This window comes from Rhineura floridana, chromosome 3 (assembly GCF_030035675.1).
Source record: "Rhineura floridana isolate rRhiFlo1 chromosome 3, rRhiFlo1.hap2, whole genome shotgun sequence".
In the NCBI taxonomy this organism is placed as follows: Eukaryota; Metazoa; Chordata; class Lepidosauria; order Squamata; family Rhineuridae; genus Rhineura; species Rhineura floridana.
This window is the reverse complement of record NC_084482.1, coordinates 30,268,902-30,293,157: the sequence shown is the minus strand read 5'-3', so window position 1 is coordinate 30,293,157 and position 24,256 is coordinate 30,268,902. Positions and strand designations below refer to the sequence as shown.

Sequence of the window (24,256 nt, the reverse complement as noted above, 5' to 3'; positions counted from 1 at the left end):
ATGACGACAGAGATCCTGATATTGAAGAAGGGGAATGGAGCGAAAGTTCAGATATGGATGACACTGAGTCTGCTAGATTATTTGTAGAGGCTCACTTTGACCCTCTTTTTCGTAAAGTAGTGGCAGCTCTGGACTTAAATGTGACGCAGAAACAACAGGAGCCCTTATCTAAGAGCTCTCTAGTGCTCCCCGTTCCTAAGCCTTCTACTAGGTGCATGCCTTTGCCCACCTCTTTTAAAAATATGAAGTTAGAATGGGACTTGCCTCTCCAATGCAGAAAAGGTACTAACTATGCCAATAAGTTTTATGTCCTAGATGCTGACGTTATGAACCAGCTTTGCATTCCAGCTGTGGACAGGCCTATTTCTGCTCTACTCTCCCATGCCCTCTTGCCACGGGACGGAGATGCTCAGTTAAAGGACCCCATTGAGCGCAAATTTGATGCAGCCCTGAAGCACTCCCACGAAGCTAATGCACTCTTAATAAGAGCCTCTACTTCGGCTTCTGTATTTGCCAGGGTAGCGCTGTTATGGGTTGAATACCTGCTTGATGATGTTAACAGAGACCCAGCTAGAGTTAGAAAAACTCTACTCAAGGTATCTAGATCCCTGGCATTCATAGCAGATGACACTATGGACTCCCAATTTTCCTGTAGAGCAATGGCGGCAGCAGTTGTAGCTAGAAGACATCTCTGGCTTAACCACTGGGACGTGGATGCAGCTTCACGTGCCAACCTAGCCTCTGTCCCCTTCTCAGGTACCAAGCTCTTCGGCGATGAGGCACTCAATGAAGTCCTCGTAGAGACCAGAGATAAAAAGAGAGAAGATAGATGCACATTTAAGTGTCCTGCCTCTTCCTCCTACCCTTTCCAGTCCTTTCGTGGCTCCAGGCTTACCACCAGGGCACGTGACTTCAAAAGCGGGCGCTCCTACTGGACCAGGCAGAGATTTCCACAGAAGTCTCAGACCCCTTCTTCCAGGCCCCCCACCAACCAAACTAGACAAGGACATCAGAACCAACAACGCTTCTGACTCACCGCCAACACCACAAGTAGGAGGTTGACTAACCCACTTTGCTTCCCTTTGGCAACACACGACCCAGGACAAGTGGGTACTCACCATCGTCAAGGAGGGGTACCAGATAGAACTTACAAGTACCCACCCACCAGATTCCTTCCCTCTCCCGTGGCCACTTCCATCAAGAAACACCAAGCAATCTTAGGTGGGATTCATCACTTGTTGGATATCTCTGCCATAGAAGAAGACCATCAGGAGAGATCTTCTCAGGTCTTTACTCCATCTTCTTTTTGGTCAGGAAAAAGGACGCATCCTGGCACGGGGTACTCGACCTCAAATTCTTGAATCAATTTGTGACCCAGAGAACCTTCAGGATGGAGACCCTTACGTCCATCAGAGAAGCTGTTCTTCCACAGGACTTTCTGGCTTCAATAGATTTAAAAGAGGCCTACCTGCACATCTCCATATTCCCATCTTACAGACGACTACTCGGCTTTTATTACAATGGCTGCCATTTTCAATACAGGGCCCTTTGGTCTAGCTTCGGCTCCATGACTGTTCACGAAGGTCATGGTGACGTTAGTAGCAGGTCTTCGAATGCAAGGACTGCACATATACCCATATTTAGACGACCTTCTCATCCAGTCGAACTCCTTCCATCAAGCCCAACAGGACGTCCGTGTTACTCTAGACTTCTTGCAAGCTCACGGCTTTCTCATAAATTCCCAAAAGAGCCATCTATACCCTTCTCAGCAGCTGCTTCACCTTGGAGCGACTATAGACATGGCCCAACAGCTCATTTCCCTGTTGCCACAGAGGGTCCAAAACATTGCTTCACTAGCAACTACCTTGTCCCAACTTCGATCTCCAGACATAATGTCGTTTGTCAAACTTCTGGGCATGATGGCATCAGCAATAGGGATCACTCCTTGGGCACACCTGCACTCCCACCCACTTCAAACCTTTCTACTTCAGTTCCAGTCAGACATTGCACTACGCAACCATCGTCACGTTCTCCTTCCAACTCCGGTCAAACGCTGCCTCATCTGGTGGTCGGAAATACAGAACCTGTCAAAGGAGTCCCACTATAGGATCCTCCCCAAACAGTCATCACCACCAACACCAGCCTCCATGGTTGGGGAGCACACTGCCAGGGGCAATATGTTCAAGACTGCTGGTCGACAGCAGAGGCAACTAGAAACATCAACTGGTTAGAGTTAAGGGCAACACATCTAGCTCTTTGGCACTTCGCGCCAATCCTTGCCTTTCCGGATGTCCTCATACGCACAGACAACACGTCGACTCATGCTTACCTGATCAAACAAGGAGGTACCCGCTCAAGGACACTAAACCTAGAGGCTACCTCAATGCTACTGTGGGCAGAAAGACACCTGTCCCCAATTTCAGCAGAATACATCCAGGGTCGCCTGAACATAACAGCAGATTGGCTGAGCAGACAGCAGCTCTTCCCGGGAGAGTGGGCTCTGAATGTAGAAGTATTCCAGTCTCTACAAGCAACGTTTGGCAACTTCCAAGTAGACCTATTCACTTTGGACAACAATCCCCAGACAAAGATTCTTCTCCCGATTCAGAAGTCGCGGAGCAGAAGGACAAGATGCTCTGGCAATAAGTTGGCCAAAGGGCCTCCTATACGCCTTCCCACCGACTCCTTTACTGTCCAGAGTACTGAAGAAAATCAGAACAGAAGCAGCTCACGTCCTCGTGGCCCCCTATTGGCCGAGACGTCCCTGGTTCTCAGACATAGTTCGGCTGGCACAAGGCCTGCCGTTTCACCTACCGGCACGCCACGACCTGCTGCATCAGGGTCCCCTCCTACACCCGGACCCACAATGGCTCAGACTAACTGCATGGAGACTGAGCACAATAGACTGTTAGCGTTAGGATTCTCCCCTGAAGTGGTGAATACCATCTTGTCAGCGAGACACCCTTCCACCATTAAAAGCTATCAATCTACATGGACAGCTTTCTCCTCATGGTGCGCCACACAGGCTATCTCTCCGGAGTCAGCAGCGGTCGCTCGGGTTCTGCAATTCTTACAAGATGGTCTGAAAAAGGGCATGCGGCCAAATACCTTAAAAGTCAAACATCTGCTCTCTCATCCATCCTACTACCAACCAGCAATACTTCTCTGGCTGCACATCCTCTTCTGAAAAAGTTCCTGCGAGGAGCTGTTGCATTAAGTCCTCCAGTAATGCACAGATTTCCATCATGGAGCCTGCATACCTTCCTCAGCGCTCTTCAGAAGCCTCCCTTTGAGCCACTTGCATCCGTTCCTTTCAGGATCCTGTCCTTCAAATTGGTATTCCTCGTAGCTATCACCTCGGCCCGCAGAGTATCTGAACTGCAAGCCCTCTCAATACAAAAGCATCTGTGTACATTCCACAAAGATAAAGTGGTGCTACGAACTAACCCAGCCTTCGTTCCCAAAGTGAACTCACCATTCCATAGGCAGCAGGAAATAATCCTACCTTCCTTTTGTCCTAATCCCTCTCATCCCAGAGAAAGAGTGTGGCACTCCTTAGACGTTAGGCGTACTTTGGAAGTCTGTATTTCTAGAACTGAGTCCTTTCGTAAATGTGATTCCCTGTTTGTATTTTTCCATCCGCCTGCCTTAGGAAACAAGGTCTCATGAAATACCTTGGCAAGGTGGATTAGAGCGTATATATCTCTGGCATACGAAGCTCTGCCCCGACCTTCTCTGTTGAACCTTACGGCTCGTTCCATCAGATCAGCTGCTACCTCAGCGGCCTTTTCCACCAATGCCTCTATAGAAGAACTTTGTAGGGCAGCCACCTGGTCATCCCCTTCTACCTTTACAAGGCATTACAAAATTGACCTTTATGCGTCAGCGGAGGCTTCCTTTGGTCGCAGAGTTCTCCAGCAGGTCCTACCTCCATCTGACCCACCCTAGGTCGTAGCTTTAGTACGTCCCACATGGAGACCTCTGTCATCCATGAGAGAAGGTACAGTTTGTACTTACTGTAAATGGTGTTTCTTCATGGATGACAAGAGGTCTCCACGGCCCTCCCTAACACGGCTGGCTATATGGGACGCTATTCTATGGTGCCACGACTACGCATCTTTCTGAGCCTCTTCCAGGCTTATTAACTGTTCGTATGTTCTTTACACCTGTTGTGTTTTTTCAGTGTGTTATATCTTCTATGATGTGCTGAGGCTGTTGGCAGAGCTTTACAAGAATGAAAACTGAGCCTCAGCAGGAAGGGAGGAGCAAAAAACATTTCCTGAAGCATTTCCTGTCTTTGAGCTGTAGGGGGAGCTATAGTACCCACGTGGAGACCTCTTGTCATCCATGAAGAAAGACCGTTTACGGTAAGTACAAACTGTACCTTCTCTTTTTATTTGGCGCTCCCAATTTCCCCTTCCATAAGCAACTTGGTCCTGATTATCTGAAGGAATACCTTCTTCGTACACCTCCCCGCGTCCTACTCATCTGGCTCTTCTTAGGGTGTTGCCTGCTTCTATTTCACGTCTGGAACTCTTTGGCCACAAAACCTCATCTACTCGGTGTCCTACTGACAAGTGGCTAACCTTTGGTCCTCCAGATGTTGCTAGACTCCCATTAGCCCCACCAGGCAACAGGGTCAATGGTCAAGGATAATGGGAGTTGTAGTGCAACAACATCTTTAAGTTCAGAGATTAGCCACCCCTGATTTAGAAGGATGGTTAAAATAATCTTCAGGATGCTGGTGTGTTTTTACTTATGTTTTCACTTCTAGAGCTTTGCTGGACAGCAGAGTAAAAATAGAAAACCCCTGAAATAAATAAAAGTTCAGCTGAGCACTTGCTGTCTGGATGTGTCCTAAAAACTGGAGTCACTTTACATGATTCCAATACAGAAGGGCCTGTCATAGGATGCCTTATACCGAGTCAGACCCGTGGTCCATCTAGTTCAGTATTGTCTACACTGATTGGCAGCAGCTCTCCGGGGTTTCAGTTGGGGGACATGTCCAGCTGGGAAATGAGAGAGAGGCCAGGGATTGACCCTGGGACCTTCTGCATGCAAGGCAGATGCTCTGCCACTGAGCCATGGCCCTTCCCTGTCACTTAGATGTGTTACCCATTGTATAGATTGCCACACTGTGAAGTGATCCTGCAGTTCAGAGGAAGGCAGAGGAAGGCAGCATGTCTCAGAGGGTATGCAGAGACACCCCTTGGGGAAACAACCACTCCCTTCGTCACTGGCTTTGCCACTAGTCTCTTTTTGTTTCCTGACTCTGTTCTCTTTCTGTGTGTGTGTGTGTGTGTGTGTGTGTGTGTTGGCATGGCACATGCAGCAATCTTGCACATGTCTTAGGTCCATGACTTGTTTCCCTACAGGCAAACTGCTAATTCCTACATGAAAGTGGCTTCTGTGTAGGGCAGGGGTAGCCAACACAGTGCCCTCCAGATGTTGTCGGGCTCCAACTCCCATCAGTCCCAGCCACCTTAGCCAATGGGTCAGGGATGGTGGGACTTTGAATCCATCAACATCAGTTGGCTATCCTTGGTGTAGGGTTTTTATAACTCATGTGATATTGTCCCTTTTACAGCCAGGTTTGTGTCTAAAAAGTTTTTGTAATCCCAGATTTCCTTCCAGTTCATGCCCCATGCCCCTCCTTATTACCTAAATTGGTTGGTTCATCCTCTCTCTCTCCCTCTCCCTCTCCCTCTCCCTCTCCCTCTCCCTCTCCCTCTCCCTCTCCCTCTCCCTCTCCCCCTCCCCCTCCCTCTCCCCCTCCCTCTCCCCCTCCCTCCCCCCTCCCCCCTCCCCCCTCCCCCTCCCCCTCTCCCTCTCCCTCTCCCTCCCCCTCTCTCTCCTTTCTCCCAGAATCAGCTGTTTTTCAACAGTCCACCAGCTGCCACCTGGGATCAGCTGTCTGCTGTCCTGAGCTGGCAGTTCCAAGCTGCTACTGAGCGAGGGCTAAACATGGATCAACTCAAGATGCTGAGAGAGAAACTCTGTGGTAATGTGGGGCCAGTGTAGTGCAGGGGGTTTAGTGTTTGTTTGTAAAATCCTATCTTGCTTTTCTAGTGCCCATGCACCACTCAGGGCAGCTTTCAACCGTTTAAAATCACATTGGAGTAAAAATATATATTAGAAGAAGAATGCAGGAATAAAAATATGCAACATTAATAATCCATTTAATGGCAGTGATCACAAGTAAAATATTAAAAATGTCTTGACCAGCTGGAAAAAGGCACCAAGAGAGGAGGCCACTCTACATGGGGCAAGGTATTCGGCAATACTGGTGCAGCCACTGAAAAGGCTCTGTCTCTTGTTACCATCTCCCAAGCCTCTGCCTTAGGTGGGATACAGCGAAGGGCTTCTTGTCTGATGTTAGGGAGTGGGCAAGATGGTGTGGGAGGAGGTGAACTCTCAAATGCCCTAGGCTCAAGAAGTTCCTATTCAGGTGGATTTTCCTTCTCACTTTTTCAGCAGAGTCCTTTAGAGCAGAACAAGATTTTTTTTAAATTGCATTAGCAACTGTGTGGTAACTACTCTGGATTGAATAACAGGGTGCATTCTTCAATACAAGCTCCTCATTTTGAATCCCTGGAAACCTCTTTTTTTCTCAGACCCATAATGTGGAGGCAAGGGGAGGAATGGGGATGGCAAAGAAGGAGCAACAAACATGCTCCTCCTAGCCCCACCTCTGTCAAAATAATTATGTGGTTCACTTCTTTTCTTTTCTTCCCACTGAAGGACCAAATGCAACGCTGCAGAGTACAATCACTTGGGCCCAGTTTGCTAAGGTAAATGCTGCCCCTGCCTCCTTTGGCCACCCACCAAAGCCGCTTCCCTGTTGACGTTTTGTCTATGCTGTTGTTCCCACAGGACATGACTGCTGGTTTCTCCTTCTGGACCTGGATTGATGGGGTCTTGCTCCTGGTTAAGGAGCACCTGCTGCAACTCTGGAAGAATGAGTAAGAAGTGGGAAGGGAGGAGTGGGAAAGAAGAGAAGAGAAACAGAGGAAAATGCAGCTTCTTCCTCAGCAAAGGACAGAACTTGAGGAGTCCTGGATCCTCTCAGCTATCTTGAATGGCAACTACCCCACGAGTGCAGTGTTTGCTAGGGGGATGTTTGCCCATTTCTACCTCTTGTCTCAAAAACCGTCAGGGCTTTGCCATCATTCTCTGCAAATACTCCAGAAATCTTTTTTGAGGGGCTTTGTGAGTACTTGCAAGGAATAATTGCAAACACAGATGTTAGAACCCCAGATGATGGAATTCCCTTTTCTGCCGGTGTTTCTGCCACTTCATAAGCAACCCTTGTCCCCCCAAAAAAGTACATTTGTGAAAGAGGGGGTAACTGACAGTGGGAGAGAGCCCCAGCTTACTACTGCAGATAGCCCAGCCATCAGAGAAGGGCTGTAGCTCAGTGACAGACCGCATGCTTTGCATGTTCCAGGTTCAATCCCCGGCATCCCCTGGTAGGGACTGGGAATATCCCCTACCTGAAACCCCAGAGAGCTGCTGCTTGTCAGGAATGATGCACAATCCTCACATAGATGGACCTAATTGAGAGATGCAGAGGATGCTGCTGGGAGAGGATGCCTTTTGCTTGGGGCACCAGTTTAGTAAAGGTTGCCCTTGTCCTTATGAATCAGGAGGAGGCACCATGGAAAGAGATACAAGATGTTGGGAGGGAGTTAAGGCAGAGCAAGGGTGGTGGCTGTGTGACTTTTCTCGGTATTTCTCTTCTCCAACCTGCAACCCACCCTAGGCTCATCATGGGATTTGTGAGCCGCAAGCGTGAGAGGCATTTGCTGAAGAGGAAGAAGGCAGGCACCTTCTTGCTGCGTTTCAGTGAGAGCATCCCAAATGGTGGCATCACATGTACCTGGGTGAACTACGATGATGAAGGTGTGAATTCCTGAGTCTCTCCCTTGCCTTACCTTCTTGTACACTGATGCTTTGGAGAACCTGGAGGAAATCTTGTTTTAGATTGTTAGATCTAAAGGGTGGTCTACCCCCACATGACATCACTTGAGGTCTTCATCTTTAAGCAGTCACTTGAATGTGTGTATGTGAACCATCAAAAATAGACACAGAAACACACACACACACCCTCAGATTGAACTTTCAGATCATCTCTTATAGCCTCATATGTTATGCTTTCCCCTGGACACTGTTCCACATGTTGCCTGCAAGCGTTGTATGTGGGGCTGCCTTTGAACACTGCCCAGAAACTGCTGTTAGTATAAAGCCTACTAAGATAAGTAATTGGGACTGGGTTTTGAGATCCCAATCTCACCTGTGCTTAAAGATCTGCAATGGCTTCTGGTCCATTTCCAATAGCAATTCAAAGTGTGTGTGCGTTCCTTTTAAAGCAGGGATGGGGAACTTGTGACCCTCCAGTTCAAATGCTGTTGAAACTCCCTGCCTACTGATTTAGGCAGGCATACTTGCTATGTTGTTTTATACGCCTGCTGAAAACTTTTCTGTTTTGGCAAGCCTGCTTAAACACATGATGTGGTTACCTATATTTGTTTTTAAAGTTGTATTGGTTTTTATCTTTGTTTTTAACAATTATGGTTTTAGATTTGGGGATTTTAGCTATGTTCGTTATAATTTTTATTAGTACACTGCTTGGAGAACTTTTTTTATCCAGTGGTTTATAAATGAATTAAAATAATTAACTCCCATCAGCCCCAGTCAACATAGCCAATGGTGAGAGTTGATGGGAGATATAATCTCAATAGCACCTGGAGGATCACAGGTACCACATCCCTATTTGAAATCCTAGCAAGATGGCTTAGGCACCTGAAGGAACGCCTCCTTTCATATTGACCTGCCTATGTGCTGTGATGGTTCAGAGGCCCTCCTTTAGATGTTCCTGCCATTGGTGGGTGGCAAGCAGAGAGGGAAACTTCTCTACGGTGGTGCCTTGTCTGCACCCTGTTCCCCCCCAAATTATTTGCCTGGTATCTGCTTTAATATCTTTCCAGTACTAGGGAAAAAACTTTTTTATTTCTTAGATGGCAAGAGTGTTTGATCACAGGGATTTGCTAGATAGGGCTGGAGGACATTCCTGATTAGGGATGGCTCCTCCTACTGGTCGTGACAGGCAGGGTCTAGAAACTTCTTAGTCTCCTCTCCAGGGGAAGGAGTCATCCTGCTCTCCAGACTGGCCCTGCCTGCGGCCTGTGAAGGTTGGGTCTTCTCTCTGCTCAGAACTTCCTTTTACCTCTGTTTTTTGCTGTTTTTCCATTTTTTCTGCTTTCCGTCTTTCTCCTCTCCTTCATGTTAGCTATTTCTTCTGTCTCCATCCTTTAATGTTTTCTTCCCCCCCTCCCACCTTCACATCATGAGTCCGGGGGCTTGGGAGGATCGTTCAGTCCAGCTGATCAGTTTGGCGCCGTGCGAGGCGTTCTTCAGAGCAACAGAGCGTGGCTATCCGCAGTGCTTCTGCAACAGCAGCAGCCACTTCTGAAGGGGGACTGGCTTCTTGCTCCGTGGAGCTGCGTTTCTGTCGCACTCATGCTGAGTGGGATTGCCGGCTCTGGCTCACCCCCTCCCCTTTCCGAGGAGAAGAATCTACCCCAAAATCGGATCGTGCTCGGCAGCAGGGGGTTGAGCGGCACCCGCTATGGCAGTTCACCATTGCAGCAGTTTCCTGCACTTTTTTCCTAAGTGCAGAACAGCTGTGTCCGCCACTTTATGGCTTTGCCTGCCTCTTCCTCGTTCTCTCGCCAAGACTTCTGTTACACGGGAGATGTGACGGATTGTTGAGAGCTGCCAGCACAAGGCTCAACAAGCTATCAGCCTGCGCTCTACCCAACCCCAAGCCGGGTGTGTGTGTGAGTATTCCTGCTGAAGGTATGGAAGCTCCACACACCCCCATTCTCACTTTCTTAAGTTCTTGTCTGGGGTCAAGGAGTTTATCTTCATTGAAATCAGGGGCCCCATTTACCATGCCCTTAAAAGTAAGCGGAACAGGCCCTCAAGTAGGCGATCCCATAAAAGAAAGTGGAGGCGCAAATATCACTCTAGCAACTCGTGCAGGGAGAGGAGATATAGTAGTTTGCCATAGCAATACAGCTATACCAGACCCCCCTCTCATTGTACCCTAGCCATCAGCTGAGGTGGCACACACCCCAACATCAACCTGGGTGTCCTACTCCTATTCCCTGTCATATTGTGCAGGGCGGGGGTTCAGACAGCGCCCATGGTGGGAGACAAGGATCTCACTGGTAAAGGGCGCTATGAATCAACAGGACTGATCAGACACCCAGACACATGCATACCCAGCACCCACTATGGTCCAGGGGTTGCAGGTACAAGGACAGTTGCCCAACCAGGTCTATGGCCAACAGGGGGCATTGTCTGATTTGGATGATTCCCCTGAAGCTGATAGGGAAGAGGGGGAGTCATCAGGAAAGGATCTAGAGGTGACCCAGTGCAACCTAGGCTCTTTCCCTAGAGGTTTTTCAACCCCTTCTTCTGAAGGCGCAGAGTGCTGCAGTTCTCAGAAATTGAGAGGGGAGACGATGCCCATGCCCAGTCGAATTCGGCGGGAGCTAAACAGGCTTCCGTCGACTGGTGCTAAGCTGGTTATTGTCATCAGGCCCTTGATGATGTGTGGGACACAGAATGGGCGTTCCCATGTAAATCAAAGCTGCCTGCTAAATAGGCAAAGAAGCATTTCATGTTTGCAGCAAGAATCCTAGTCTCTATCCTGGTTTGATGTTATATATATTCCCAGGATTTTAAGGGGCCTTCCTCTTGGGGGAGATATCCTTCATGAAGGAAATATACAAGCCAGGGATGCTAGGAGCTAACTAGTTATATTTGCAGGAAATCTCACAGATCTTCCTTTGGCAGCCATTTTGTGGGACCTCACCCTTTGAGCTCCTCCAGCAGTTTAGATAGACAGATAGCTTTATTACAGTCATAGACCAGCATACAAATATACATCTTCAAAATAGGCAATTTTTGTTAAATAGTTCTAACAAATTCTGTCTAAAACCAATTCTAAATCTTATATAAAGGTAAAGGTGTCCCCGCGCTTACAGTGCAAGTCGTTTCTGACTCTTAGGGTGACGTCTTGCGACGTTTACTAGGCAGACCGTATATATGGGGTGGGATTGCCAGTTCCTTCCCCGGCCTTTCTATACCCCCCTAGCATATGCTGGGTACTCATTTTACCAACCACAGATGGATGGAAGGCTGAGTGGACCTCGACCCCCTTTACCAGAGATTCAACTTCCTGCTTCCATTGGAATCGAACTCTGGTCGTGAGCAGAGCTTCGGCTGTGTTACCGCCGCTTACCACTCTGCACCACGGAGGGTCTTTCAAATCTTATATAAACTGGGGGATTATCAAAGTTCTTCTGCAGAGAATGGCAGCAGCGCAAAAGCTGGCTACTTTAGCTGATACTTGGGGAGTTTGATCAGATAAAAGGTATTCCACGTAAGAAGCCTCATCTCTGCCAGGAATTTTTTGTAAAATTGGGGTAATTAAAACGGATCAAAGGTCGCGGTAAAATGAACAGTACAGTAAAACATGGCCCACAGACTCTACAGCCTCCTCATCACAAGGGCACACCCTCTCAACATACGGAATTTTTTTAAACCTGCATCCAAAAGTGCCGAAGGTAAGATGTTAAACTTGGCTAGCGTAAACACTTCTAAATTTAGGGATGGTCAGGGTATCTAAGTAGTGAGCGGGTACAAATGGCCTTGTGTTTCATCTAAAATCAGGGTAAGCTGCGGCCAAAGATAAATGGCTTTGAAGTTCAATATCAAGGATTTGTTGGAGGATGCACATTTTTGCTTTGGAGTAGCCTAGCGCAGGAATCATAGAGGGAGAGAACCCTAAGCTTAATAGTTTAGTGTTTAAAGACTTTTTCCACTTCGACTGAAAGACGTCAGCGTAGATGGAGCCAATCCCATGGGTGCAAACATCATTTTAAGCCAAAACTTAATTTTGCACATCCATATACGGGCTTCTATTGTAATAAGCCCAGCTTCTAGTCGGAAGATAGGATTGGGGACACAGCACGGGGTGCCAAGTATAGATCTCAGAAACTGAGTTTGAACAATTTCAAAAGGGGCATAGTTATCGTAAACACTTATTTGTGAGCCATATAGCAACTGGGCAATGGCTTTAGCAGCAAAGACCTGTATGGCTGCTGGAACATACTGGCCCCCTCTAGAGTAATAAAAAGAGAGGATCGCCTTTGCACTTCTCTGAGCATTGGCAGTGGCGTTTTTTGCATGGAGTCGCCCCTGAATATCTGTAAGATATTACCTGCTCTATTGGGTGCTCGTTTATCTGCCATCGATGCTTTACCCTTTTCCTAGAAAAGATGACAACTTTTGATTTATCGTAATTAATTACCAGGAGTCCTTTTTTACAATAACTAGCAAGGGCACTCAGCAAGCGTCTCAACCCAATACATGTCAGCGACAAAAGAACCACGTCATCGGCATAAAGAAGAATGGACAGAGGCCTCTTTGACAGTCTACGTTGATGAGAGTGAATCGGTGTCAGACTTTTGACCAGGGAGTTAATATAAAAGTTAAACAATGTGGGGGCTAAAATGCACCCCTATTTAACACCCTTAAAGGTGGGAATAGGGTTAGATAAATGGCCGGCGCCATTGCGCCTTACACGTAGATTGGTATTTTCATATAAACACCGTATAAGTGTTACCAGACACCTATCGATGTTAGTGGCCTCAAGTTTCTCCCAAAGTCTATCTCTTGGGATCAGGTCGAAAGCTGATTTAAAGTCAATGAAAGCCAAGTACAGAGCTCCCCCAGATTTAGCCGTGTATTTTTCCACCAGCTGTTGTAAGACAAAGCCATGATCCATGGTGGAGTGTTCCGCTCTGAAACCAGCCTGCTCGTCAGCCAGAATGTTTTCTTGTTCCAACCAGACTTGCAGTTGCTCATGTAAATGGCTGGCGTATATCTTGCTAACAATGTTTAGTAGGCTGATGGGTCTGTAGTTGGTGGGGTCAGATCTTACACCTTTTTTATAGATAGGGATGATTATAGCAAGACCCCAATCCTTTGGAATGCAAGCGGAGTGGTCTATGCTTGTAAAAAGAGCTGCTAATACTGGTGCCCACCACTCTGCATTAGATTTGAATACTTCGGAAGGGATGTTATCAGCCCCAGGAGCTTTGCCCATTTTTAATTTGGCAATTAGGTTAGAAACTTCCTTAATGGTAACAGGTGGCCATTCAGGGAGGTCTTTTATGTCAGACTTGGGCGACTGATGTCGTGGCTGTTCCCTTGCATAGATTTTACTAAAATGCAGTTCCCAGGCATTCACTGAGATAATGATAGTCCAAGCTGACTGAAGATTTAGGCCATCCCTTTGCGACCATCTTCCAAAAGGTAGTTGAATCCTTTAGAGGCTTTCAATAAGCACTGCCAATTTTCTATTTGCGTAAGTCTCTTTTTCCCTTTAATTAGGTGTTTGTAACATTTCTTCAGCTCCAGCCATTCTATAATGTCGGAGAGTTTTTATCTCTGTAAGCGGTGTATTTTGCAATTGGTTGTTTTTTCAAAGCTACACAATCGTGGTCGAACCAGGCTTTAGACTTGCATACAGAGCTAAAGGTTTTAGTCCTGGGTTTAGAGGATAGGCCATTTTGTAAGGCCAGGATCAGTTGCTGGAAAGTCTCCAGAGCAGTTTTCACAGAGATCATTGTTACTAGAATCTCGCGGAGTTGAAGGCACCTGTCTTGAGTTTAAAATCCCTTTTAAGTTGTTTTCTAACTTGGTCGACCACCTAATGCATGTTGGGTGTACTTCAAATTTTTCATCCAGAATTGGCTCCTCTTCAACATAGATAGTTTGATTACCACAATACAAAGAAAGGGCTAGAGGTAGGTGATCACTTTCGGAGTGATTGTCTACTACACATGTAGACACTGCATGAAACAAATTGTAGGAGACGATGGAAAAGTCAATGGTAGATGCTCCAAGGCCGGATAAAAAGGTAAATTCGCCATTAGTATCTCCTTCCACATGCCCATTTGCCAGAACTAAATTCAGTTTATTCAGCATTTGCTTAAGGCAGAGCCTGGGATAGTTGTATCCTTTGTCTTTTGATTGTCTAGCCAGTATGTCGAAAGCCCCATCTCACCTCATTGCTCAGTCCTATTCTGGCATTGAAGTCCCCCGCAATGATCACCAGGGCTTCCGGGTGCAGAGCTGTCAACTTAACAATATATTCTTCTAATCTCAACATAGTGGCCTTCACTAGTTTTTTTTGGCGACACGGGGGAGAATAGACATTTATAAGCAATAGCTGAGCCCAATTAAACTTGATCACTAAGGAAGTAGCTAACCCCACCAGGGGGTCTGGTTTGATGATGGGAGCTCATAAGTTTGTTGAAACAAGCATACTCAGACCTCCTTTGGGGCGTCCCCCCTTAGTGCTTGGGGTTGCTTCCAACGAGTAGGTTGTGAAGCCGTGTAAATTGAGTTCCCCTCTTAGCCAGGTCTCTTGAAGGAGAATAATACCGTGCTTTTTGAGATAATCCAGGAAAGATGGATCTGAGGCTTTATTCTTCCAACCTGAGGTATTCCACAAAAGGAATAGTAGATGTGAGGTAGGGTGATTTACTATTTGTCAAACTGAGGCAGGTTGGATAGATGGTAAATTCTGCTTTATAGCTGACATACAGTGATCCAGGATCCGTCTCAAAGGGAGCAATTGCCTCTAGAGTTGGGTCTAGTTTGCTGACATTTGATATTACTGGCTTCAGAGGGCTAGGCGAATGATTCGTGAAGGCAACTGTCTTCTGCGGGGACCCCTCTTCATTTTCACTGAGCCATCTCATGTCCAGGACAGAGTTACACAAGCAGCAGCTTTTGCATTGTGAGAGGTAGATGCTGGTTCCTTAGTGTAAAACCGTGTCGTATTGAGAGCTGTAAAATTCATTTCAGCTGCGATCTGGACTGGAGGGGCTTTTTTTTTTGGCGATGAGTGGTCCTTGTAGTACTCTCTTTGGATCATTAAGATAGTCATTATATAATAACTCTGGATCCTCCATCCTTCTGTATTCTTTCTCATTGCGGTCCTCATTCGTAAAAGGCGTCAATTTATTTTCTAAGTGGATTTTTAAAGTGTGAAGTCTTGTCAAAATTTCAGTTTGGGCTAATGGGGGTAAGATGGAAAAGGAGTCAAGTAACTTCTTCTCTTCTTCAATGAGCAGTTCCATCCTATTGTTATTCTCTAGAACAGCCTTTCCCAACCAGTGTGCCTCCAGATGCTGTTGGACCACAACTCCCATCAGTCTCAGCCAGCAGTTCCAATGGTCAGGAAAGATGGGAGTTGTGATCCAACAACATCTGGAGGCACACTGGTTGGGAAAGGCTGCTCTAGAATATACTCATGGCTGGCTGTTCCATTTTGCTCCTCAAGAACCTGTAGACCCATAACTGTGGTTAGCGAAGGGGATTCCTTGGTTTCAAAATCAATCAAAAAATTTTCCGTCCCATTATCCAACTTTGTCAAAAAAGTGTTTTTGCATGTTACAGGGTAAGCAGCTAACGGCTGGGGCGGAGCTAGATTCTCAAAGATTCTTGATGTTAATATGCCCCGAGTATAGAGTACATCTCTGTTGTCAAATATCAATCTGGCTTTACCCAGATCACTGAAAGTCACCACAATACGAGCAGTGACATAATTATAAAAAAAGGATTCTACTAAGGTTATATCAATGCTGAACGCACCAGGAATAATACTTTCAAAAATCTTTAGGAGATGGATTTTACACTCATTTTGTGTAAGAAGACCAGTGGGTTTAGGATAATTAGATAGAACCACTTTATATCGGTTAAGGACTACACACCATTTCATGTCTCTCGCCAGCTGCGGGGAAGATTTAGGTTCCAAGGGTACAAGTGACCATGGATCTTGCTGAACCGAAACCTGGGTCTGTAATGTGCTATTAATTGGAGGAAGGAGCGGGGGGGCAGCAAAGTCTTCATGGGGGGAATTGATGTTAACACACTTGCTTTGTTCAGACTGAGTTGTCTTCTTGGCCGCCAGCTTCATTTTCCGCTTCGGGGAAGCATCTAATAACTTACAAAGTTTCTCGAAATTCATTTTGTTATAGCGATGAATCTTTGGATGTTTGATACTCTTCTTGCTCAACTTTACAATGGTACTCCGACTCTTCCTAGTCCTTCCGTTAAGTTTCGTGTTTATTTATTTTATTACATTTTTAGACCGCCCTATAGCAATAAGCTCCCAGGGCGGTGAACAGCATAAAGGGCGGTGAACAGCATAAGTTACTTCTCAGGGTTGGGTTTCTTGATTGGGTAATTTGCGTGGGGTCCATGGTAGGGGGAGTTCTTAAGGTCTCGTCCTCACGGTTAAAGCCGAGCTTTATATACGCTTCTACCAATGTGGTTAGGAGTTGATTGGATTCAGACAGAAACACTTTAATATGTTCAAGATCTCTTGCTATCATAAAAAGCCAGGTCTCAGTTGGCAGGACGGGTTCTTTATTTGACACATTTACCTCCTTAGTGGACTCGGTTTGACCACTAGGCTTCATCTTAGTTTTTGCTTCACTACCAGTGCATTCTAATAATTCTACAGATTGATTTAAGCTCCATTCGATTTGCTCAGTTTGATAGCGGTTCTTTGTCATTTTAGCTACTCCTTCCAAGGTCATGTTCTCTGCCCTGGCTATCTCTTGTGCGAGATTTATAGAAGATGGGTTGCAAACATTGGTTTGTAGGTCTCCAATGATGTTCAGCGACCAGTCCATTACTGGGTTTGAATGATGAATACTTTCTTCATCTGGCTCCTTATCCCTCTTTCCTTGGACCTTTCTCTCCTTAGTGGAATAAAAATGAGTAATTTTTGATTGCTTGGGTCATCCATTATGAGGGAGGGGACAATCCCCGCATTTTTATAGTCTTTTCTAGTGTGCACCATACTTCAGAGCTACCACTTTAAGAACCACTTTAGAAGCAGTGTAGTAATTAATGTGAGTTAAAAGCTTGTAACCACCCTCCGTAGGAGTAAAGCAGCAGAGATAAGGCAAATAGTCCTTTAGATATCAAAAACCAAGTGGTTAAAGAGCTTTTTGATGTTAGAAATGCCAGATGTTAAGTAGAATTACTTGTGACTTGTGATGGTAACTTACTTGATGTAGCTCTGAATGCAACCCGAGCCGCTGCAGAAAGGGGGAGGGTGGGAAAACGCTGTCTTAAGCAGGGCAGTCTTCCAAAGTCAGCCAGCAAAGACTAACAAGAATGTTTGATGCCAATTAGTACTGAAGTTGCTATATGACGATCCAGAGATGTTAGATATTGAATGGTGGGTGTTAAATTAGAATTCTTAAGAGATAAGAAATGGAGCTCCTGACAAAGTGTCCTTCTAGATCGCCATTTTGTCTCCAAAATTCCTCCAGCAGTTTGTTTCAGCAGTTTCCACCCAGTTCTCATGGAACCAGAAATCTGAGGCTGCTTCTGTTCTAAGTTTTCAGGGGACAAGTTGGAATCTGCACCTGATATTTTACCCATGCCTCTGACCAGGCAGTTTTTCTGGTAAATTAAGGAATAGCCTGTGGCACCCGAGCCCTCTCATCCCAGTACCTGACCACAGGGCATAAAATAAGGATGTTCCCTTCTGCTCCTGCCAAACAGCCCACAGAGGTGGTTTAATTCCCCACGCCACTTCAGAACTGTCTGGAGGGCTGAGTGGTATCTTTTCATGATGTTTTTGAATTGGTCTAGCTTTCCCTGGTTTCCGCCTTGATGGTTGATGTGAGGCCCCTTTACCCAGAGGTTGTCAGCTGGAACAAAGGGTGCTTATCAAGATTTGGGGGGGGATTGGGGATGCCTAAGATTAGGTGACAAGGTATTCCCTCTTCCCTGTGTTCTTGCCCTGACGCCAGGTGCTTAGGTCAAAGCATGGGGCAGTGGATACGTGTAGTGTACTCCCTGGAGAAAGGTTATAAATCATGCCAGATGGTGGTCATCCGAAGACGTAGTGTGTTCCCTTTATGTGGAAGGGTTACACAAAGTGACTCCCTTAAACCTAGTCAACCTTCAGGTTGGCTATGTCTGTTCCCTCCTCCTTCAGAAACATAAGGGGTGAAATATCTCTGAAGAAATCTTATGTATTTCAGGTTTATTCCTGTGGAAATGTTAGATTTTCCTCCTCAGAACAGACAGGGACATGAATAATCTGGGCTGAGACATTTAGAGAGCTAACTTTAAGAAAGGCCTGAAAAGGTAGGCCCAGGGAACGTTGCTGGGACAACAACAGAGGAGCCTGTTAGCTCCTCTAGGGGTCCACAATCGGAAAGCATGTCCAAGTGCCTGGACTCGGTGAGTGACTGGATGGGAAGGAACAAGCTGAAGCTGAATCCTGACAAAACCGAGGTACTGTTTGTGGGAGACAAGGGAAGGCTGGGGGATGTGGACCTGATGTTCAATGGGGTACGATTGCCCCAAAGGACCAGGTCTGCAGCCTGGGGGTCATTCTTGACTCCCAGCTGTCCATGGAGGCTCAAGTCTCGGCTGTGAGCAGGGCAGCGCTGTATCAACTGCATCTGATACGGAGGCTGCACCCCTACCTTCCCAACCATTTGCTCCCGCAGGTGGTACATGCCCTGGTCACCTCTCGCCTAGACTACTGTAATGCGCTCTACGTGGGGTTACCCTTGAAAACAGTCCGGAAATTGCAACTGGTACAGAATGCGGCGGCTCGTATGATCAAAGGTAGCCGCCGACAAGATCATATTACTCCAGTTTTGAAGGAGTTACATTGGTTACCGGTTGTTTACCGGGCCCAATTCAAGGTGTTGGTTTTGACCTTTAAAACCCTATACGGTTTGGGCCCAGTTTATCTGAAGGAGCGCCTCCAGCACCGTCAGGGATGCCGCTCGACAAGATCAGCTTCTCAAGACCTTCTCTCGATCCCACCGGTTAAATCAGCTAGGCTGGTGAGGACCAGAGAGAGGGCTTTCTCAATATTGGCCCCCACCCTATGGAACTCCCTCCCAAATGATCTCCGACGTGCCCCCTCTGTGATGAGCTTCCGCCGGACTTTAAAAACTTGGCTCTTCAGGCAGGCTTTTGGGATGGGTTGAAACTTTTACTGTATGTTTTAAAATTTTTAATGCTTATGGTATGCTTAATGTCTAATGTATTATTCTGTTTTGTACGTCGCCCAGAGTGGCTGGATAACCAGCCAGATGGGCGACTAATAAATCCAAGAATAAATAAATAAATAAATAAAAGCATATAAATGGAAAGCCTCAAAGCCTTTTCTGAGGCTTCAAAAGGTTATTATACCCCCTTCTCCCAGGAGAAGGCCCAAAACCCTTACATGTGGTAGTGTTTGCAAGAACAGTTGGATTATCTCTATAGCCACAGTTTGGAATAAAATCAGATAATTACCTTATGAAGAGCCAGTGTGGTGTAGGGCCAGTCACTGCCTGCCAGCCTCAGAGGAAGGCAATGGTGGGCCTCCTTTGAGTGCCGCTTGCCATGAGGCCTTCCTCATGGGGTCGTCATGGGTCAGAATCGACTTGAAGGCAATCCCCTTCAACCTTAGGAACCCTCATGGAATCACCCCTGAGGGTGGTGATTAAGTGTCCCGGTGGATGAAACTGAAAGATGGGCTTTTCTCTTTTTCTAGTTTCATGAAGCTATATCCATAGACATTGAAAAAGTTCCACTTGCCTCCGTGTTGTCAGTGGTTCAGTATACTGGTTTACGGTATACACAGCTTCAGAAGAGCTCAGTGTAACGTGGCCTGCAGATAATGGCCCCTTCAACCTCAGAGACTGTTCTGGTTTTTCTGTCAGAGCCTTGGCAGTTCAGTATTAATTAAAATGTATGTTTTCAATGATAGCCAGCGTGAGACAGTGGCTGGAGTGTTCAACTATGACATGGGAGCCCATGGTTTGGATCCCCACACAGCCGTGGGGATCATGGGGTGCCCTTGGGCCTGTCACTGCCTCTCAGCCTCAGAGGAAGACAGTGGTAAGCCACCTCTGAGTAGTGTTTACCACAGAAACCCAATGAACACAACCAAAGGTTTCTTGGGGTCGTTATAAGTTGGAATTGGCTTGAAGGCAGTCCACTTACTTTTATGTGTTAAATGAAACATAAATTTCTTTATTCCTGTCTTTCACAGATAATCCTTGTCTGAGGATTGGTTTAATAGAATCAGGGAGCAGAAAATGCTTGTTTCTGTATTGTCTAATCAAGAGGAAAAGCAGCCCCTATCCCTCTACTCTTTTATGTCCCTTTAATCAAAGTTTGATTATGGGGATGGTTGGTGCTGCACAAGTCTATGTGACGTTGCCAGTGTCTGCCAGCACAAACAAGTGCGAGAAGCTACATCTAGCTGCAGAAGCTTTTGCCTCAGAGTTTGGTATAAGGTCAAACCATTCTGACATATAAATCACAACCTTTACAAGTGTTCATTGGGCATGCTCTTTCTGACTTAATCACAGGAGGGTGTCGGGCTATAATCTGATGGTTGACACTCGTCCCCCAGCCCTTTCAGTAGCTTCTGCTTCCATTCCAAGATCCCATTCCAGCAAAGGGGAGAATTAGGGCATCCATTCCAGGGAGCTACAGTGGTCGTTTCTCTCCAATTAATGGAGTGTACGATGGACAGCTTGCAGGCTGAGCGGATCGGGTCGAGGGACAAGGTTTTTTTGCGGAAAGTCGTGGATATATTACTGGCCTCATGTAAATAGTCAACCAATAGGGGTTTCTCTCCCACCTGGAGGGTATTTTTGAGCTGGTGCTCAAAAATCTTGGTGGATCCATTGTCCTGAAGTGTTCAGGCCTTCTTGGGTTTTTTACACCCAGGTTTGGACAAAGGGTTTAGTGCAGCCATCCTCAGGTGCCAGACAGCTTCCCTCAGTAGTATGTCCTCTAGTCTGGGAGTTCCCTGTTGTCTTCATGCCGCTTGCTCTAAGTGTTTCCTTAAAGGGGTGGTTCTCGTTTCTCTGGAGACGGTTTACAGGTTTTCAACCTGGAACCTAAACTGGATGTTGTTGGCACTAGCAGACTCACTCTTAGACCCTATGGCCACCTGCCTTCTGAACACCTTGACTTATACGACAGTATTTTGGTGGCCACCACATCAGTTTTTTATAGGTCTCAGGAGATGGACTTACCGTCTTTTCTGACCATATCCTTCCTGCACTCAGGTGTGTAGGTGGCACTTGTTGGACATTATTTATTTATTTATTGCATTTGTATACTGCCCCATAGCCTAAGTTCTCTGGACATTAGGGGTGCTGCACACTGGAGTTTAGACATCCTGAAGAATAATTTGAGTCTTTCCTGGGGAACTCTAAGGGAAAGAAGGTGTTTGCCTCTTCCACCTCTCGCTGGTTCAGGGCGGCCATAGCTCAGGCCTATGAGGCATTGGGTAAGGACCCTGCAGCACATTCTGTTAGAGGGCACTTTCTGTTAGAGGGGTGGCTGTCTCTGCATCATGCAAGGGCAGTTTCCCAATCATGGACATCTGTTGGACGAGTGGGCCTCTCCACACATCCTCATCAGACATGATAAAAGAGATTTCTATTCCCCAGCTGATGCCGTTTTTCATAGCAATGCGTTCCAGAAGGTGCTAAATCACTAGTTTCACACAGAGGAAGCCCACCCTGGGGGTGTGGATACTGCTATGTTATATCCCTAATCAGGAATGTCCTCCAGCCCTATCTAGCAAAATGGAAATTCCACCCACCTCCCCTTCCTCTGCTACAGCCTTCTGGAGCAAGGGGTTGGGGGCTTGAAGCATTCTGCTAGCTCCTTACATTTTCACACGATGTCTAGTACTGCGTGTATCTCATTTTGTGTTAAGTTTTTCTCCAGTTGTCTGTTTTGTCTCTGGTTATTACCTTTTCCTAGTTACTACTTTGTACAGATGTCTGTTTAATAAACGTCTGCATGGTTGGCATTGATGGGGTCGAGGAGTTCTTGCTCTGTCAACTCGGTCTGGAGAGCAGGATGACTCCTCCCCCTGGAGAGAATAAGAAATTTCTAGACCCTGCCTGTCATGACCAGTAGGAGGAGCCATCCCTAATCAGGAATGTCCTCCAGCCCTATGCACAAATAGAAATTCACAGTAAGTAAAATTTCCATTTTTTTATTGCTGGTTTTGTTCTGCTGGGTTTTGTGTTTGTGTTTTTGTTTTAATTTTTAAATCCCTTTGCTGATAATTTATTTCATTTTTAATTCTTTGAAAAATGCTCTGATAAGTGTTATATAACGATTGTGGATAGATGGACTCATTACAGGGCAGTCCATCCCAATTCTAAATGGGGACAGGGTTTGTCCCGTGTTGTTTCTGCACTGATTTTTAGTTCTGCACTGATTTTTAAAGGGAAAACCTTTACAAATCTGTGTGGAAATACTACTGCTACTACTACTACTGCTACTACTACTACTGCTACTACTACTATATGGGTGCAGCCATCCCCCCCCATGCAATTCCCTCTGAGAGTGGTGGAACATCATCAAGCCCCATCACTCTCAGGTGGACTTGTTCTTGTTCTATACAACGTGCATCAGAGCAAGAAGACCGCCATGCCAGGTTGTGAGTGGCTAGATGACTTTTGGAGCTTTGTAAAAGGAAACAAGATATTTTTAAACAGACAGTGGCAGCACCAGACTGCCTCATAAAGGGATTCCAACGGGGGTCATGATGATCCATGTGGACTGAGTTGGGTGAATCCACTTTGGAATCAGAGTTCTGTGGATTCCTTTTCCAACAATAGAAAGGATAATATTTCCCAGAAGCCCTTGTTGAGTGTCCCCTTCTGTTGGATGTCAGCTGCCTGGGGTCTTTTTCCCTCTCAGCTTCAACTGTCCAGCAAATATTGATTACATATTCCACGACCTTAGAAGAAGCAGACTCGGATGTTTAGAAAAACAGATAATTACTTGAAAAATAAATAGTCAATAGACATACTCAGTATTAATCCCTCTCCCCCACTGCCTCCAGCTACCTTGCCCTCTTCCAAATCCCCCTGGAACCTTTGCCCTTCCCAAGGCTGGCTCTTTTCAAAAGCTCTGTTCAAACTGGAGCTTCTGCCCTGGATTACACGAAGGCTCATTTCTTACATGGGGTTACATCAATGTAGCCAGTGTGGTGCCTTCCAGATGTTGTGGACTACGACTCCCATCATCCCTGACCTCGGGCAAAACTGATGAGAGCTGTGATCCACAATATCTGGAGGGCAGCGCGTTGGCTATCCCTGGGTTACATGTACATTGAACGGCAGAGTAAAAATCTGATAATTATAAATAAATAAATAAATAGATTGTTTGGCTTGAGAATTTCCAAACTGAGGTATTTATACATCCTCCATTTTTTATCAGTCCACCTCCTCTTTTCTGAGCATGCGTTTGATGTAGGCAGACAATTTTAATTTTAAGTTTGTCTGTCTGTTTTAACTTTTATCTAGCTGACCATCAACAAATATTTCCTGGGCTGCTTACAACACCATATTAAAAATACAGGATGGTATTCAACTAAATCCTCGTGCTAGTGGAGCGATTCCAACTAGCTTAAGGGGATTGCCCCCCTCTCCTGGCCCCACGCTCGCTCCTCTCCATCCTTAAAACTGGTCCAGAGGATTGGGGGAACCCACAGAACAGATTTAGGAGTTGTATGAGGGGAAGAAAAGGGGGAGAACATTTCATTGCACAAGGAAAAATCCTTGCACTGATGGAACATTTGACCTAGTGGTACATTGAATACAATCTATAATATATAATAATAAAAATCAACAATAAACAAATTAATCAGTGCGACAGATAACATAAAACAATATACAGATTTATGAATTTAAAACACAATAAAAAAACTTGGGTTAATAGAAAGATCTTCACCTGACATTGAGAAGTCTTTCCCTCAGGCCTCTTTGCCTTTTGGTTATCTATGTGTTTGTAAACTCCCCCAGGTTCCCCCAAGTTCCAATCAGTGGAGCCCTATACCAAGGATGAGCTCAAGGTCATACCACTGCCTGACATCATTCGTGACTATCAGCTCCTGGCTAAGGAAGTCAACCCTGAGAACCCACTCCAGTACCTCTATCCTGACATTCCCCGAGATGAAGCTTTTCGTCCTTATTACAGTGAACGCCGGGAAGGTATTCCTGCCTGCCAGTTCTTTCCTTCATGATTCTATTCAATTTATGGCCTGGATTTCAGAGCATTCAGATGTGCTGCTTTTTCATGTTTATGGGCAGGGCTT

The 24,256-nt window shown here is 46.1% G+C and overlaps 1 protein-coding gene across 3 annotated transcripts in view; it reads left to right on the top strand.

The window, feature by feature from the left end:
* The window catches only part of STAT2 (signal transducer and activator of transcription 2), a 59,885-nt gene that overhangs the window by 31,152 nt on the left and 4,477 nt on the right, over window positions 1-24,256 (top strand). For all 3 annotated transcript variants that reach the window (XM_061615177.1, XM_061615175.1, XM_061615176.1), the window contains exons 17-21: window positions 5,866-6,001; window positions 6,742-6,791; window positions 6,874-6,962; window positions 7,763-7,902; window positions 23,964-24,152. In XM_061615177.1, the coding sequence (XP_061471161.1) occupies window positions 5,866-6,001; window positions 6,742-6,791; window positions 6,874-6,962; window positions 7,763-7,902; window positions 23,964-24,152 (604 nt within the window). The remainder of the gene's footprint in view (window positions 1-5,865; window positions 6,002-6,741; window positions 6,792-6,873; window positions 6,963-7,762; window positions 7,903-23,963; window positions 24,153-24,256) is intronic.